We start from the raw sequence: 18,712 nt of genomic DNA, 5'->3' as shown, positions 1-18,712 counted from the left end.
TATTTTCTAACAAATTCACTTGTAGTTCGACCTTGTGATGGTTATGCTAAATATGGTTACTCAATTCGTTGGTATACAAGACAAGCTGGAAGTTACAGATAAGACAATATACAACATGATTGAGGATATTCATTTTTCTGTCATTCCAGTTTTGAAACGGCTGTTTGAATTGTAATGGATATGATACAGATCTCGGTATAGCATGATCGAGAGTATTTATTGTCTTGTCATTCGAATTTCAGTATTGCCATTTGAATTCTAATGGATATGATACAGATTTGCGCGCTACATGATCGAGAGTATTTATTGTCCTGTCATTCCAGTTTCAGTGCTGCTATTTGAATTATAATGGATATGATACAGAACTGCGTGTTGTAACATGATTGAGAATATTTACTGTTCTGTCATTCTATTTTTAGTATCACTATATGAATTTTAATGGATATGACAGAATTGCGTGTAACATGATTGATAATACTTTCTATCAGTTTCAGTATCGTTATTTGAACTCTAAGGGATATGATACCAAATTGTGTGTAACATGACTGATAATTTTAACTGTTCTGTCATTCTAGTTTCAGTATTGCTATTTCAATTGTAATGGATATGATACAGTATTGAGTGTAAATTGCTTCTTGTTCTTTTACGTTCAGAACAAAAAATATTTTAGAGGGAATGTGTATGTTAAATGAAAGTTACCTTTTCATTGAGAAAACAATTGGAAATTTCTTTCGAGAATTACAATGCATAAAGAGAGAACAATGTTTTTTTTTAATTATAAATGTGGAATTCAAATGCTGTTTTTACCTTTGGCAGTAAATTTGTACTTTCAAATACAAGTAGAAAATTATTAAAGTTTTGATTACCATTTTGCCCTTTATATGGAACAGAGTGATAATTAAATTTTTTTTTCTACTGAAACATTTTCTATTTGATTAATATTTTTCCTACAGTGAAAAAACAAATAAATTAATAATAAATCAATGGAAAAAAAATCAATGAAACCTTAAACGAATATATTAGTTTTAAATTAACTGTTTACTGAATGAATAACAAAGTAAGTGAATAAATAAATCAATGTCAATAACTTAATGGAAGAATGCGTTATGAAACTTAATAAACTTATGAACAAAATGGCGAACTTTTTCTTTTTATCAATCGCATAAATTAGACTTTCTATAACAATTAACCGCCTTTTGTACTAGTAAATGACAGTACCATGAAGAAACAAAATTTACTAAAATAAGATCAGATAAATCTGACTTTTTTTAATGACTGTTGCTTACTTTTGCCTAATGATAACAAATTGCTCGTCGAAAACACTTAATCCTCAGTTAGGTTTTCTGATGAAGATGAAATCACGATCTAGCGAATTTTCGCTAACCTAAATAGAAAAATTGAGGATTGATCTTATTAGTATGTATGGCCTTATTTGACGCACCCACCTTAACTGACTTAATTTCCTTAAGTGGCGAATTATTGGTAAATTTACTTTGTTATTGCTCTGGACTGGGCCTTGTTTGAGTGGAATACGCTTCTCAGTCAGTATCCGCTTCCCTTTGTAAAACCTGAAGGTTTTAAAGAGAGAGAGAGAGAGAGACAGAGAAAACCTGTAGTTCATATAGGGAAAGGTTGCATCAATGCACCACATATCAGTTTTCGATTTTTTTACAAACGAAATCCCACTCAAATTTCACGTTAATTATAGGAACAATTTCTCAGTATATTTCTCTTTTTAAAATAATATTCACTTTCATGATAAATATTCACAATAAAGAATGAAAATTAAAAATAAATATTTTAGCATGTGGCCCATTCATGGCTACCGGTTGCTATGGATGGATCATCGAGTTTCCATCGATGGACTACATTCTCAAATTAAAAAATCAATGCGTAACTTACAAATATTTATGACAAGTGATCAATAAACACTACAAACAACAATTAGTTATAGAAAAATAGATTTATTATCGAAAATGTTTTATTTTTTGATAAGAGGAATATAAAAAAAACCCAGCACTCACAAAACACACAGCTGTTGTCATCACATCTGGTTCACCACTTGATATTTTCCCAACTTGTGCAACACTGTTCTTAACTAATATCTTTTCAATCTCTTTTGAACTGTTGATAATTTTGTTAAATCGATTTTGAAAATTTTCGTTTGAAGCAAGATTTAACTTGCTCTCTAAAATGTCACAGAACATTTTTGACAATTCTATTACAGAAACCAGAAGTTTAAATCTCAAACTACATGAGAATATAGTATTAACATACTTTTTGTCTTAACTAAATCTGTGGGACATATTATTTTTCTCAGCTTCTTGAAAGGCCCATTCCCCCAATCAATGTTCACGTTTAATTGATAGGTGATATTCAAAGCATGTTATAACCGAATGAAAATCTCAATAATTAGTAAGATAATGGTAGAAAACTTTTCTGACCGAGAAACAATATGATGAAATAATTTTAGCTACTTGAAGACTCTGCAGTAGACTGTTTTCAGACAAAGGAAGGTACTAAAGCTGATTACGCGTCTTCACAAACTCTGGTACGGGAAATATCTTCGCGGTCTAGTCATGGAACCGGTTCATTGACTGCAAACTTCCCCGATACATAGGTACAAAAAAAAAAAAAAAAGGTATAGTGAACGATGTAGAATTTCCCTGCTTATATCAAACTACGATGACAATGCAAATTTTCGTGTAAAATTTTGTTTCAATTTAGTTTCTCTTCTTCAGCGGTAGATCAAATTTCTAAAAGTGGCTTTCAATCGCTTTGTATCTTCGAATCAATACAGTCTCATATCAAACATTATTGCTTTTAATGAAGACTATTAACAAATGGAATATACACTGGTGAGAAGCTAAAAACATTTCTTAGACAAAGAGAATGCGGACCAAACTTGTCTAGTGGTCAGAGAAGTCTAACTGCGATGAGGAGGTTCCGGGTTCGAATCCCGGTTCGAGCAGGGATGTACTTTCTCTCTCTCTTGTCCTTTCTTTGTGTGAATGTGTTGTGCTGTGAATGGTTTTCTTACCTAAAAACGAGTCCTTATGGCATGAATTTACTGTGGAATTCGGACTACACACCAAATTACGGTACAGTTGAAAAAGTATAGCCGCGTACCCCGAATGGTCAGTCTAGCTGACATAAGACATACACTGTAAAAAAAATTCGGAAACGTTTCTGAGTATATCGTGCAGCTGCGGTTCATGAAATTTTCAAAAACGTTTCTGAGTATTTCGGAATTCTCTTTCTGTAATTTCCGGAAACGTGTCTGAGTATTTCGGAATCCTCTTTCTGTAATGTCCAGAAACGTGTCTGAGTATTTCGGAATCCTCTTTCTATAATTTCCAGAAATGTTTCCGAGTATTTCGGAATCCTCTTTCCGTAATTTCCAGAAATGTTTCTGAGTATTCTGTGCAGCTGTGGTTCATGAAAGTTTCGAAAACGTTTCCGAGTATTTCGGAATTCTCCAAACAATTTTCAAAAACGTTTCCGAGAATTTCGGAATCCTTTTTCCGTGATTTTTTCTAAAAAATAATTCTTTACTATAGTATTGCATGCCATATCAGTTTCAATTCTTTCATATCTAAGAGCAATGAAACAAGCAATTTTAGAATCATTCGTGAATTTTTTTTTTCTGAATTTCTAATGACAAATAGCATGGTTAACAGCATAACATATGCACAGTTATAAATTTTTGAAAATTTATGAAATAATATAGTAGTTTCATTCATAATCACAAAATCGTCGGGGGAGGGAAGGGGAGTACTTTCTCAAAAGTGGGATTGTTTGTTAAACAATATTAAACTTCAGTTTTTCTCTCAATATTTTCAAGACAAAATTATCAACATATTGTATTTTTAATGCAGAACTTAAAAACATATCTTGTATCAAACTTGATAGCTTTTATTTTCGGATAAAATTTGACAAAACTTACCTACACTTTGCGTTCCGAAATTCGTTTAAGTCAATTTCTTTGACGAACAAAGGGTACCGAAAAGTACCAACAGAGAAATTGATGAATTTAAATATGACACCAAAGTCCCCCTGCTGGAACCATTCGGGTTTATTCTTCTGTTCTTGCCCTTTTCCAGTTTATCACAAATATAGATACTTAATCAAAATAGGTTACTGATTTTATTTTTAGAGTGTGCGCAAAATGCATTATATATTTTATTTATTAAAACATTGAACTCTATTAGATGATTATTCCATTTCATATATACGAGATTCCCCCTCCCACACCATAAGAGTGATGGTGCACCCATAAAATGATATAAAGCGACCCCCCCCCCCTTAAAAAAAGCAACCCCTTGAAAATGTCAATGGCACAGTCTGCGTGGTGAACGCCCCTCGTCTTCTCCTCATATGTGCATTGCATATTAATAACATAGTATTTAAAAAATGATCACTTTTAAAACGATGACATGAAATAATATTACTTTTTATTTCGGCATGTAAATGCAGCTGTTCCATTTTTGCCACTGACTCATTCCTCCTGACTGTCCTACATTAAACTAGTCTATCCACGAAGGAAATGTTATTTTCGAAACAACTAATGTCAAGGAATTTTTTTATTGTTAACCACATTTAACAAAATGAATAAGCAGATGAATTAATTGCATAACTATGTTCTTACTAATAGATAATATGGTCATTTTCTAATGGTATGAATATTTTTAAACGAATGAATAAATTATAATAAAAAAAGATAATACTGGCAAATTTTTGTGAAGCATATTACAATACTAGAAAATATTTGCATTACCATATTTTTAATGAATTAAACAATTGATTTTTTTTTCTTTTTGAACCAAAATGTATGTACATCCAAGTATTTCGAAAAAACTTTTCTGTGATTGCTTCTCAAATATAAATCTTATTTCTTTTGCGTAATTAATCAGTTTCAGTTGGTTACAACAAATAGTACACCGCGCACATGTAGGATAACTTGAAATTAATTCGATAAACCCAAAAACAGTTACAATTTTAGCCTCATCAAATGCAAATCAACAAAAATATAAATGTATATAACAACATGTTTTAAAATATTCATTAATACTTACAAGTGAACATGAGCGGAAGAAAATCTAAGTACCTTCATTACAACTGAATAAGTAATCCAAAGGGTTTCGTTTCATTAAGTATAAACACGGGTGTTGAAACTATTCACGCTTGAACACACAATATATATCTAATTATGGTCGCATTGGAAATTATAAAGAAGCAAATGGTTATTAACTAACTTAATAGCTGCGTACATCGTCTAAAAAATCAAGGGCAGTCCAAAATGCAAAGACGTAAAATTAGTTTCGACACATTTACTACTCTCTAGACATGAAATAACAAGTAATCCAATGCCAAACAGTTGCTGACTGCAGCAACCATAGATAAGAAAAAAATAAGTTCTCGTTATTTCCGACTCATTGGCGCCCGGGTTGGAAGGATGAAATAGGTTTCGAAGCGTTGCGTCATCACTTCCGCTTCTAGATATCTTGAAATAACAAAAAGCTTTCTGAATATTGAGGTATTCGCTATTGGATGAAGGATTCCTACTATTTCGGAAACGTTTCCGATATATCCAGAAACGTTTCCGAAATTTGTTACAGTGTAAATAACAAACAAAGCGAATAATGCGCTTATACAGAGCTTGCGATCTTGTTCGATAGGGTTCATGAGTAAATACATATCTCTAAAAGCGTTTGAAAGGCGCTATATTGGAATTATAAGCGGGAAGGCGCATAGAGTTATGGTTTCTCTGTAGCAACTCTGCAAACATAGCAGTTTCTCTTCTTTCTGATTTTTCTCCCAAAGAATAAATGAGCTTCCAAGGTCAAGCCTCATCATATCAAAGCCCCATCATCTGAAAAAAAAAAAAGGCTCTTGACTTTGTAAAGGTTGTCGATCCTTGAACCCTGAACTAGATTATAATCTCTTGAACAGTACTATGCTTGCCTAATGTAAAATTCTCACTCATAGGTACTTAGGAGTGGAGTATTTGCTCTTGTAAATGTATAACTTTTGTGCCATGATCAGATGCATTCAGATAAGCAACGAAGAGTTGAAAAATTATTTATTGCAGAGAGGCTCGATTGGGAGTTTCACAACTGCCCAGGTCCGCACAACAGAGATATTGTTGGCATCAAAATCAAGGCACTAGATTCTGTTCCCCTGAAGATCTGTGAAGTTCAAGCATATGTACTTACGTGTGAGTAGAAAAATATTTTTTACATTTCTTTTTACAAATTTTTTCTTAACATCTCAAATCTCACCGGAAAATCGTACGTTTATGTAATAATGCGTTTGTGTAATACGTTTGTGTAATAATTGTTTGAAAATAAGTAGCAGTCAAGAAAGCATAATTGAACATGCTTCTCGACTCATAAACCATTTGCCCTAGTCCTCTGTAAATTATAGATAAGACCTTTAAGTGGTACTATTTTTTTAAAAAAGCACGCCAAATTTAACTAGGAATCGATTCTTTAACAGTCGCTATAGCTTCGTCAGCGTTCAAAGATCTTCGCCTGACTTTCTATTCTATTCTAGAGTCACATCTGACTTCAACTGTATTTATGTCGAGGACTGCATACTATGTGCCTTGCCTCTATTATTTTATATACCGATAGGTGGCAGCACCATCATCGGATCGAACAGTTAGTGAGAATTTTTGAACTAGCCCAGGAGCTAATAGCTACCTAGTACTAGCACCCCCAGAGGTATCGTTTCACTTGGAGGACATTGAGACCACGAGCATATTTAACGTCGCCCAGTCCCCATTAATGACGACGGTGGGTCTTCGACCAGCGAGGTTCGAACTCAGGACCCTCCGGACCCGAATCTGACACTCTACCGATCGGGCTACCACGGCCCCTTCGCCTGACTTATGATATATATCGCCTCTAAATATGGGGCGCCCGCTGAAAATGAGGGAAGGGGGTTGTGCGCAGTCGCAAAAATGGTACCAAATGAATCAACAAGAAGAGGCAAAAGCGTAGTGAGCAAATGATTTTGATAGCTAAAGCACGTGCTTTGTAACGGAACTGTTTTATAAGAAACACTCGCTTTTGAAGAACTCAAAACGTCTCGAAGCTTGTGCAAGTTAATTAGTATCTTTCTAATTTATTCAGTGAAGTAAGTGGTTTTTATCTTTGAACTAAGTACGGGCCTACCCGGTACGGGAATAAAGTACCGGGAACAAAGTACGGTAAATATGTTTGGGCTGGATTTGAAATATTTGTTTTTAAATCTAGCCCATATAATCTACTGGGCTAGATGTACTGGATTTGAAGTATTTACTTGTTTAGTAATGGTTTAGTACACCATAATCTTAAAGTACTGCGTAGTCTAAATACGGGCTACCGATGGTACATCCAAAACGGTCCAAAAACGGGCTAGCCCGTTTGGACCACCATCAGTAGCCTGTTTTTAGACCACGCTGTTTTCGATACTTAAAAGTTTTGACTTAATATAATGACTTAAATTAACTCGCGGTAATCCAATCCTCACTATTGTAAAGAAAAAGAATAATCTTGGCGGCAAGAGTGTCAAGACTTGCATCATCACTGGATCACCTTACAAAGACGAACTGGCGAAAAGTGTAGAGGGTGCATTGAACAACAGTCGGAAAATTATGAGCGGGAAATCAGTTGCCCGTGAAAAGAGAAAACATCCAAAATCTTCAAGTCAAATCAACAAGTTAAAGAGGAAATCCCAACGACAGTAGTGGGACTCGGTAAGAGACCACAATGACCATCCTAATTGTTACTGATGGCAACAACTAGGATGACGAGTTAGTGGTTCTTGTTTTTGATAAATACGATGATGGCAATGTAGTATATGCATGTTTTACGACAGATTCAATTCAGATGACATTACAGGAGAAGTGTGGATTCTCTGGTGCAAGGCTAGACATCCGAGTTTGTGGGACGGAAAAAAAAGTTTACTACATTTGTAACTTTTGCAACTAAAACATGAAATAAATTATTTTCATTTTTCATAAGAATATTTAAGATGATATTTAATAAAACTATTAAATTAAATTTCATGCTTTTTATTTATTTTTTGAGACATAAAATAGTTTTTCCTCGAATGACCCGTTTTTGAACCACCTCTTGAAAAACGTGATTTTGCCTTTTTTCGTAATCATGAAGTTTTAAGACTCTTAAAACTTGTGCAATGGTTTTTGAACCCTAAGATCACCTTCATGAATGTTTTTAAGAGTTATTGGCACTAAAATTATCCCTTTAGCTTGAACAGGTAAATCAGTAGGTAGAAAATGAAAGTGGTGGCGCGTTTTTAGACCAATTCCTCTGAAAATAAGCGTCAAGTTTTTAGAGAAATTTAAGTTTCGGCAACGGCGTGACGAGGGCAAATGATTTGTATGCCGAAAAACATGTTTCAACTTTTAATTTCTTTTCATTATTACAGTACTCGTGAGTTCCTTGGCCAGGATATTTTTAATTTTTGAAGGAAAAATATCATTTAAAATTAACTTTTTAGACGGTTAGTTGAATCAACTTTTCGGAAAGGTTGCCCGCCAACTAGTTGACTGGTGTTTTTCTTTGTGTTCACACGAGGCAACTTAGTTGAATTGAATTTTCTTCTCAAAAGAAAAGTGTACATAAAAAAATAATTTCACGTTTCACACCACTGGAATATGGGCCGAATTAATTCGAGCAGCTGCTCCGCATCGCTGTTAAAACTGACTCAACTAGTTTACTCGTGTGTAGCAGGGCTGTGGAGTCGGAGTCGGAGTCGAAGAGTCGGAGTCGGACTGATTTTGGGGTAAAGGAGTCGGAGTCGGAGTTGTTAGAAAACTTGCCGACTCCGACTCCGACTCCGGGTTTCTTTTTTTCTTTCCTTTTCACTGACTCTCCTTGCATTTTTTAAAAACTGACTACCAATTGGTTCAATTACATGTATAAAAAGATACTAATGAGAAAATAACTGCCATTACGGCAATCAGCTAGCCTGAATGCTTACCGAACTTACTGTAGCCGTCCTCTAGTTTGCTTGCTTTTTAACTTAACTAATAGCGACTGTCAGCAAACGGTTTTGTTGCCTAACATTTTCAAGTAATCACTTTCAAATAAAAATAGAAATATAGAGTTCGATCTCAGTTGTAAAATAGCGAAAGAAACGTAACAAATTAATAAGTCGAGGCCCGTAGCTAAGGTTGAAACGTTTAAGGGTGATCGACAAATTCAAAAACGTTCTGGCGCGAAAGCACGAATCCAAAAGATCCGATGAAAAATAATCTAATGTTTTTTTCTTTATTAAGACTATTTCTATAAGCTTGGTTCTCACTAAAAAGTATAGAACAAAATAAGTGTAAATGATTTCTTGATTGCAACACTCAATGATTGCAGCTAATCTTAAAATCTTAATATTAAGGTTAATTCTAAAGCAGACAATAAAATTTAAATTAAAAATTTAGCGAAGAAGAAATATAGGTATAGTAAAAGCTATTCGTATAAATTTGTATACCGGCCGTATTTTGTGTAAAATTAGCTCCTGATGTATATGTGCCCTATTTTCGTTGAAATTTGATTGATGAAATATAATTTAAAATATATTCGCGAAAATTTTCATAATTAAAGTATTTATAAACTCTGAAATTAACTTTGGGTGTCATCTACCTGATGGGTGTCACCCAGGGAAAACCACCCCCTCTCAAAAACTTGGATTTAGAAAAAAAAAAAGCTTTTTTTCTCTCAAGTTACAGCTTTCAAAAATTGAAAGCACACGATTTGATCAATATCTATTTGTTAAACATTAAAGGGGGGCAAATTGCAGATAATCCTTTTCAAATTTTTTAAAAGGGATTTTTAAGTCATCTCACTTCTTAACTCGTAACTGCTGGAAAATTTGATTTTTAAATTGAATTTCTAACGTTGTATGCGTCTTGGGTTTACAATAAACAAAATGCGAAATTTTCATGAAAAGGAATCAATATTTCAATCTCTGTTTAGAGGTTTTCCCCCTTCCCCTGAATGGAGAGAGGGAGTTGAAAAAATACAATTAAAAAAATCAAAAACATCCGGAGTCGGAGTCGGAGTTGGAGTCGGAGTCGGGCGCTTCAAAATCCAGGAGTCGGAGTCGGCCATTTTCCTTCCGACTCCGCAGCCCTGGTGTGTAGAGCGTAGACTTGACAATACCCTGTTTGTTGATTCAACTCATCGAGATGAGAATGGAAGCGGAACATGTGTCTGATGAGTTGGCTCTCGTGTGAAGGATGCTGGGCGATTCCTTCACTTTTCTACCTGGTTAAGGAGCACCCAAATAGGAGGCTAAGGGCACTGTAACTTCCTAAAAAGTTCCTTATTCGAAAAATTTTCAGAGATAATTGTAATATTAAATTTTTTTAAATGCCCGAATATCCCTTTTCATTATATGTACTTATGTGTGTAAACTCCTGTTTTATTATTCAGCAAAATTTGGTGTTCCATTCGGCAAATTAAGAATTTCCGCCCTCCCATTAATTTATTTTCGGGGAGCCCGACCTGGTTACCCTTCCTAATAACCACGTGTTCGAAAGTTGACTCAACTAAGCTGCTTCGTGTAAAGGAGCCCTTACAAGTGGTGGCAGGAAGCAAAATACAGTATAGATATTTGTTCTCTCACCGGAGGGTCATGCAGAGAACATACATAGGAACTTGTAGGTATAACTGTTGTATAGCTTCACTGTAAGTTTGATTCATCAAAATAAGGTAATTACAGTACCCACACTTGTGTTTTCTTTTCGCATCACTCAATTTGAAACACCCCTTACATCCATTTCATTTCCAGGCACCAATATCATGTTAGAAAAATTCCCGCCAGATTTATCGAAATCTAGCTGTTACATGGACATCTTTATTACAAACGATTTTGTTAGTAATTTTCTTGCCTTGGAGGAAATGGAGATGAAAAGTTGTAAAGTAGATTTTAAAAAAAGCTTTTTCTTTTTGTTCACAGAAACATTTGTAATAATGATAAAAAAAAAAAAAAACTCTTTGACTTTTTCCAGCTCCCACTTGCACAGATCCTCATTTGATCGTGGAAAATGGTCGCTTTCAGTTAAGTCGAAAGCATGCCTCCCTCGTGTGTGATACAGGATACACTCGGAGCCCCACTGCCCGGGTTGACTGCGTTAGAGATGGCGTTTGGAACAGGAAAAATCTCTACTGTCTAGGTAAAATATCTTTTCAATATTTATTTCTTTTTATAATTGAAAAGCACAAAACTATATTAATAGCGAATTTAGGCGAAAACAGTGCTTATGCACTCCAGTATGCACATTCGCGCGCTTTCCACGCAAAAGCAGACATTTTGTCCAGCACGTGACAGCTCTATACTTAATTTCAAAACGTGTAATAAGCTAAATGGTTTTGCTTAAGACATTCCATCGTGTGATTTTTTAGGCAAAATTGTTTTTCCTATTACATTTTTAAATATTTTTGCTTTTTCACTGGCTACCAGTGGCTGATTTACCATAACGTAAATGTCGCAATATTAAGGTGTCCCCACGACCATAGGGACCCCGAAGGGGATACAGGCATGTTTTACAAAGTCCTGTAATAGACAAAGAGGCCCCCAAAAATACATAGCGACAGCCCCCCTCCCCTAAACCTGTAAATCCGCCAGTGACTACTGCAAAACATTCTTTTTCTTATATTCGGTTTTAATTTCCTAGATATAAACCAATTAGTCACAATTTTACAAATTTGAAGCTAAATATTCTGAAATTGTTTACTTCGAAACACAAGTTTTACATTGATAAAATAAGCATAAAGTTGTGATAACAATTGTTAGTTTTTAATTTCTTTTCCCTTTTTATGATATCCAGAAAGCATGTGAATGTTCTTCTATATGTATTTTGTCCCGCGAGATTTATCGTTTGGCCGACGAGTTTGAACAACTGCTCATTGTGTGAACCTTTTATTACCCGACAAACGTCTAATCCGTCATTTGCGTCCTCCCTAATAGAAGAAATAAAGATACAGTTCTCCATCATTAACGCAAACTGTATAATTCTGACTATATCACTGTTGTCGAGATAACAAACATATAGTTAAAAAGTAGCCACTCATTTTGATAATGAAATATCTTGTTTGACATTGTGTGTAGCCTTATCATCTTGCTCAGCAGATTTGGCACAATGCTTTGGTTCAAAAAGAATTACATTTTGTGTAATATCTTTTTGGAGAAAAAACGAAGTGTTGACAAGTTCGCTTGCAATATTTCTAAAAAGCTTCCCATAAATAGCGTTCATCTTAAGTGTCCAAATCATCACAGCAGAGTTGTCAGTAACATAACCAACCAGATTTTTTACTAAAGATTGATTTTGTTACTAATAAATCTTTTATTTTTTCCAACTCTGAAATACATCTCAAAACATCAATATTGCACTCGGTGATTCTTTTTTTTTTTTTTTTTGAGGTTGTACTTTTAATATCTATACTACAGTCCAATCCCGTTACAACGAATACCAATACAACGAAATATCCGTTTTAACGAAATAAATTTTCAGTCCTGGTGTTTTTCCCATTACATTGCTTGAATTTCCTCGAAACGAAATTCCCGAAAAATTTGCAGTTCTTTAAAATTTCGTTGTAACGGGATTTCACTGTATTAATGCATGTGCTCGCATGTCAGTGTGTCTGCAACCCTATCTCCAGCGGACAGTGAATGTCTACCAGGTCAATACTGGTACCGTTGGATACACTGTCGTCGGCAGGTAAAAAGCAGTAGCTGCAAATTTTTCATTTGCATTTTTTTTTTTTTTTTGCATTTTTGTCATCTAATGTACTTTATCTTCAGTGTACAAGCTTGCACTGAGAAAAATGAAGTTTTCAAAAATGAGTACATCCATGCTTTTAAATTTTCTTGAAATCTTTTGTTTCAAAAATGAGTACCCATGTTTTCAAATAGTGTGCTGAATTATTTTATACTCAAAAATGAGTACATAACTCGGTTAATATTCAATTTTAAAATTATTACCCATGCAAAAATGAACACAAATACCTCAAAAATGAGCACATGTTAATTTGAGTATTTGATGAGTATTTCGGTGTTCCGAATTTGAATACCACATAGTCAGAGCCGTTTTGACTGCGATATGTTCAAATTTGAGTACCTTTTCCGTCATTTTTGAAATTGTTGTTTTTAGAGTATGCTTATTTGGTTTCCGCTGAAAACAAGGCGCAAAAAAAAAAAAAAAAAAAAAAAAAAAAAAAAAATTAGTTCCAACATTTTCCTATTGTTAGTATGATATCCAATATGTACAGTACACATTTCTTTAAATATCTCTAAAACTAGTTTCTGTAGATACTGCCGTTTACCTGCCCACGGCAGTCAAACAGGCCATACAAGGAAAGTCTTTCCGCTCTGTCTCACCCTTCCAAACCTTAAGGGGCCGGACATCCGGGTATCCTAAGGACATTCAGGGGTAAAAGCATTAAAACCATCAATATGAATGGGTATCTAGAAGACGGGCATATGTGCTACACTCTAAAAACAACAAGTTCAAAAATGACGAAAAAGTACTCAAATTTGAACATACCGCAGATTCAAAATGGCTCCGACTATGTGGTATTCAAATTTGAGACACTGAAATGCTCATCAAATACTCAAATCTACATGTGCTCATTTTTAAGGTATTAGTGCTCCTTTTTGAATATGTAATAATTTCAAAATTGAGTATTAACCGAGTTATGTACTCATTTTTGAGTATAAAATAATTCAGCACACTATTTGAAAACATGGGTACTCATATTTGAAACAAAAGGTTTCAAGAAAATTTGAAAGCATGAAATGTACTCATTTTAGAAAACTTCATTTTTCTCAGTGTATGTTTAAAAGCCTGTTCTATGCCCTTCTTTTAGATCCCCATTCAATTGTCCCCCGCCGCAGGTGGCAATGAACCACCGCAGATGGCGAACGGGAGTTGGCGAGCGAAACGAGCAGTGGTGGAGCCCTTAGTGTTTTTTTTTTTTCCTTTTAATTTGCGCAATGAAACTATTGGGCGATTCCACCGTCACGTGTGGGACAAAATGAACTAAAGTTTCTCTTCCTACACACATACTCTTTATTTGTGATTTGTTGAGCAAAAATGCGTTTCCAATATCTTTTGTGATTTTATTTTTTGGATGAAGTTTACCTTTCTCAAGTTAGACACACTTTTGGACATCCGTTTTTGTCTTCTCAATTCTATCGAAAATATCATCCGTTTATGTTGCAAACTACTTCATTATATGCTTTGCTTTTCTATTAATAATGCTTTATAGTGTTAGTTTCGGGAAAAGGAACAAATGGTAATCCATTCCAGAGAAAGTCAGATAATTTGTCCTGCATACGACAGCTTTTTATTCATTTCAAGAATAATATTGATAAAATAATAAAGGAAGAAATTTATCCTAACATGTGCGATTCCTTAGGCAAAAAAGTTTCTGTTTATAACAAGATTTAAAATGAAATATAGTGCTGTCTCGTGTAACAAAAAAATGGCTGCTTTTCCGTGGAATGGCCCTACTGAGGAACTAAGTCGATTAAGCCTCTTAATGGTAAAACTATACTATGCTAAAAAATGAATGGTAGAAATAAGTTATTTTTAGCGACGTAGGTATTCTGCTTTAAGAAAGTAAGCCCTTAGGATGTTTTATCGCAGCGGATTTGCATGAAAGAGGATTTCGTAAGCTGTTATTTTTCCATCTAGTGTTTTTAGAAATAGCTGGGTGTTGAAGATTGCGAATAGTTGAAAATTTTTCACATCAACTATGTTATTTCTCATCCTTCAAAATGAACGAGGCTGAAATTTTCGACTTCCAGTGACACCTCTTATGCAATAAAATGAAATGCAGTGATTTAACTTTCCATTCCACTACATTGATGTCGACAAGGTAGCGTAGTGGTTAGGCGTTGGGCTATTACGCCCCAGGCAGGCCCGCGCCAAGCTTGATCGGCGCCGTCGTGCAAATGTCTTTTGAGCGCTTTTATGCTATCGCGAAAAAAATATAGTTAACACCCGGAGTGAAGTTTTGTAAACAAATATAAAATGGAAAAAAAAAAATACGTTCGGCATTTAATTTATTAAAAAATAATGCGTAATTATTTAATTTTGGAGTACAGTGTACGTTTCTTCTTCATGTCTCGAAGTTATTTCGAGTTCAATAGCTCCTCTGATTTGCTAATGCGTTTTGGAAAAAGGAAATATTTTAAATATGAAAGCTAAATGCCTCCCAAAAAATCTCCCTCTCTTATCTCTAATTGATGGATAATTAATCTAACTTTTATGCCCATCAAATTATAACAAAATGCATAGTACTGATTTTATTTCTAAACTGAAGTATAATAATGCAGAGGATGTTCCACCATGAAATCTGAAACTAATAATTCTAAAGTATAGATTCGGTAAAAGGGAGCTTTTTTAAAAATTTACACACATAGTTAAAGAAAAAGGAGGGGGGGGGGGAGGATCGAGTAATTATGGTCATGTCCAGTGCCAGATGAACGTCGATTTACGACCCAGACTAAACTTCGTGATTACGACCCACCTCACATTTCTGAACTAAATCGAAATCGTACTCCCCACCCCCCCTCCCAACGTTTGACAAGATGAAGCAAGGGATTCTTTATTTTATTTTCACCGAAGTTTTTTTGGAAAGAGTTGGGGATGTTCGCCTTGAAATATTTTTCGAAATTGAAGCTTTAGAAATGCAATTTTAGGCCACCTAAGTCGGTTTTACGGAAAGTAATGGAACTCGGAACTCGACCGGAAAGTTTTTCGAAACTGTAGTCCAGCAAACGTATTTGTAGGTCGTCTTTGATTATGTTAAAGAGAAAGATGAGTTCAGAGATTCTCGCACCCTCCCCCCCCCCTTTAAAATTAAAGTCTTACAAAGACGAAAATTTTGGCGATCTTTAATGATTTCGGGAGAACTCGCGAGACCTCTACCGCAAATTTTTCGACATTTGGAGTCCAAAAACTCAACTTCAGAGCATCATTTTTTGTTTGGGGAGGGAGGGGGGTCTCTAGCAATTTTTCGGAATTGAAGACTAAAAAACTGTAAGACACCTTTTATCACGTCATAGAAATGGATGGGTTTAATCATTCCTCCCCAGAAAATTTCTCAAACGCAATTGGAAATCATCTTTGATGACATCAGGAGAAGGGATGAGATTCGGTAACTCTCTTCCGTAAATGTTTCCAAGTTGAAGTATTAAAGACAAAATTTTAGATGATTTTAATAACGTTGGAGGAAGGCAGAATTGCGTGCCCTGGGAAAAATTTCAAAACTGAGTTTAAAAACGAAATCTTAAGACGATTTTTATTGAGATGGAGGCAGGGATGAAGTCAGGGCTACCTTGAACTCACAAGTAAACAATATACAAATGCTCTTACCGTATTTTTTTATGTGTGACAACATGAAGCAGTTGAATTATCACAAACAATAGTTTAAAATCACAAAAAGACATATTGCACAAAGTCTAATACTACACAATTCACCACAAGAACCGAAATGGTTAACAGCAAGTTCAAGAAATTCACCTCGTATGCTAATAAACCTTATGTACTATCGAAATAGCATTCACGGCTCCACATTAGGAAGAAAAATGCTAATACATGCATTAAGTAGCATCACGTGCTTTCAGCGTAATAAACTTTTGCGCTTTTGAATGGTATGTTTAGACACAACAAGGCAATAGTTTTTCCTTTTAGATAGACAGCGAGATCCGATTGCTTGTTTCAATGAGCAGTATAATTTCATCACCACCATTAAATATAATGAAAAGTTAAATTTAATTTTTTTGTTGGGAGATTTTTCTCTCATTTGGAACATTTTGGATTGGTAGAACTCAGCGACTTTTTGACTCTGTCGCCGTCGTGCGCCGCACGACCTTGCACATAGGGACGGCGCGGCCCTGGCCCCAGGTCTCGAACTCAAACAAGGCTCGTGGCGGTTGAGTTTCAAAATGCAGAAAATCGTCAGGGTTACCTACACATGATTGTGTAATATTTGAAAAAGACTGACCGCTAGAAAAGTCATAGTGGCACTATGTTATTTCTTCAAACCGCTATTACTTTCAAATGATCGCTGTTAGATCATATCCCCCCCCCATCCTTGAGTTGAACTAAAGTTTCTTGAAATTCTAACGGTTTCAGTTTTTCCCTTTTCATGGGGCAACATTTAAGGGTCTATTTTGCAGATCTAGTGCGATTCCCCGATTATGGCATTTCAGTCTCTATTAAGGCGCGGATGCCAATGACGCAGAGAATCTTGCTGTCCAGTTTCCAACCAGGGTGAGGCACCTGGCCTCTCTTCGGTGCAAAACTGCGCTAGGGATTTAACTTTGTCGATGGTATTCAAAGCCAAACGCATAACCAAGAAATCTTTTACTTGCCACATAATCGTACGACGTGGGAGCGGACGATTTTCTGCATTTCGAAAAACTGGTTATTTGCCCCACGAGTCAGATCCATCCCATATGAAAACCTAGAAACCGGTTCCATGGGACAATGAAACCATCCACTAAACGGGAAAGCTTCTGATTAGAAACAGAAAATCATGAGGGAAATTTCAATAAGAAAATGTTTACTCTAAAATTTTAAAAGCAAACTGCAAATTTCATTCAACAAGCACAGGATATCTTTCTTTTATGTGACGCTAGCGACTTTGGCCCGTTTATTTTCGAGATTCGCCAATCCTCCCGCGTTATACTACATCTATGGTCAGATCCCGCGACCAAAAGGGTACGAGGCCAACTGCTTACTACCACGCCACACAGCGCTACATCCGTTCATACTTGCAATGCAAATATGTTTATTTAGTGTTCAAATAGCATGAATTACTTGAAATTTGGAGCTCGGTCATTTACAGCCGCAAACCTTGATTAGGTTTTGAACATTTTATCTTTTTCTCTTTTTTATAGAAAGGCAATGGGAGCTGGATCAGAATGAAGGAGGCGGTTCAGAAAGGAACCGTGAACCACTACAAAGTCAAAACAATAACCGCCGGGAGGTGTGATGAGCTGACGATCCTTAAGTAATGGGAACTACGGCGCAAAAACTGTTAATTGAATGGAGGCGATTATCTCAGTTTTCAATTTTGTGAAGTGAATAGTTTCTACTCATGTACTTTATTAAATGACTGAAATATGATTTTGTTGGATTTAGAAGAACAATTTTTTCCGAATCGATGGTGAAGGTGCCACCCAACCTTTGATATCAAAAATGACAAGGGGTAGTAAAACTTAATGTTTTTATGTCTGGTTACTAGTACCATCATACCACAACTCAGTATCTAACAATTTTTATTGAAAGAAATGCTAGATGGGGGGTTAAAAACTGATGCGAAAGTGTAATAACATTGCGTTTGTAAAAGAAAATCGTAAAAATGGACATTAGAGGTTGGGTGCTTTCAACGTCGAAGTAGTGACTTATTAAGTTTGGAAATTGTATTAATTATTTATTTGATGTGTTAATTTTTTTATTAGTAATAAATTATTTAAGCTAAGATTAGTTGCAAAATATAAGACTTTTTAGAAGTAATTCATAGAATTATGAGCAGAATCAGTGGCCCATCAGTCATTAAGCCAGAGAGATAAAAATATGAATTTGAAAGTTTCATCAGGGACGCCCTAAAATAAAATTTTTGGGAGGGCTATACATCTTAATTTTTGCTGAATGAAATTCCAATTTTATCGAATGATAAAATACGTTAGC

At 35.1% G+C, this 18,712-nt stretch overlaps 1 protein-coding gene across 2 annotated transcripts in view; it reads left to right on the top strand.

The window, feature by feature from the left end:
• LOC129234190 (uncharacterized) overlaps positions 1-18,493 on the top strand; it is an 87,483-nt gene extending 68,990 nt beyond the window's left edge. For both annotated transcript variants that reach the window (XM_054868105.1, XM_054868106.1), the window contains exons 5-7: positions 6,092-6,217; positions 11,018-11,182; positions 17,920-18,493. In XM_054868105.1, coding sequence (XP_054724080.1) covers positions 6,092-6,217; positions 11,018-11,182; positions 17,920-18,014 — 386 coding nt within the window. In that variant the 3' untranslated portion in view covers positions 18,015-18,493. The remainder of the gene's footprint in view (positions 1-6,091; positions 6,218-11,017; positions 11,183-17,919) is intronic.
• The last annotated feature ends 219 nt before the right edge of the window (positions 18,494-18,712 follow it).

This window comes from Uloborus diversus, chromosome 1, assembly GCF_026930045.1.
Source record: "Uloborus diversus isolate 005 chromosome 1, Udiv.v.3.1, whole genome shotgun sequence".
NCBI lineage: Eukaryota > Metazoa > Arthropoda > Arachnida > Araneae > Uloboridae > Uloborus > Uloborus diversus.
The sequence above is the reverse complement of the archived record's forward strand: the minus strand, read 5'-3'. Positions and strand labels throughout refer to the sequence as shown.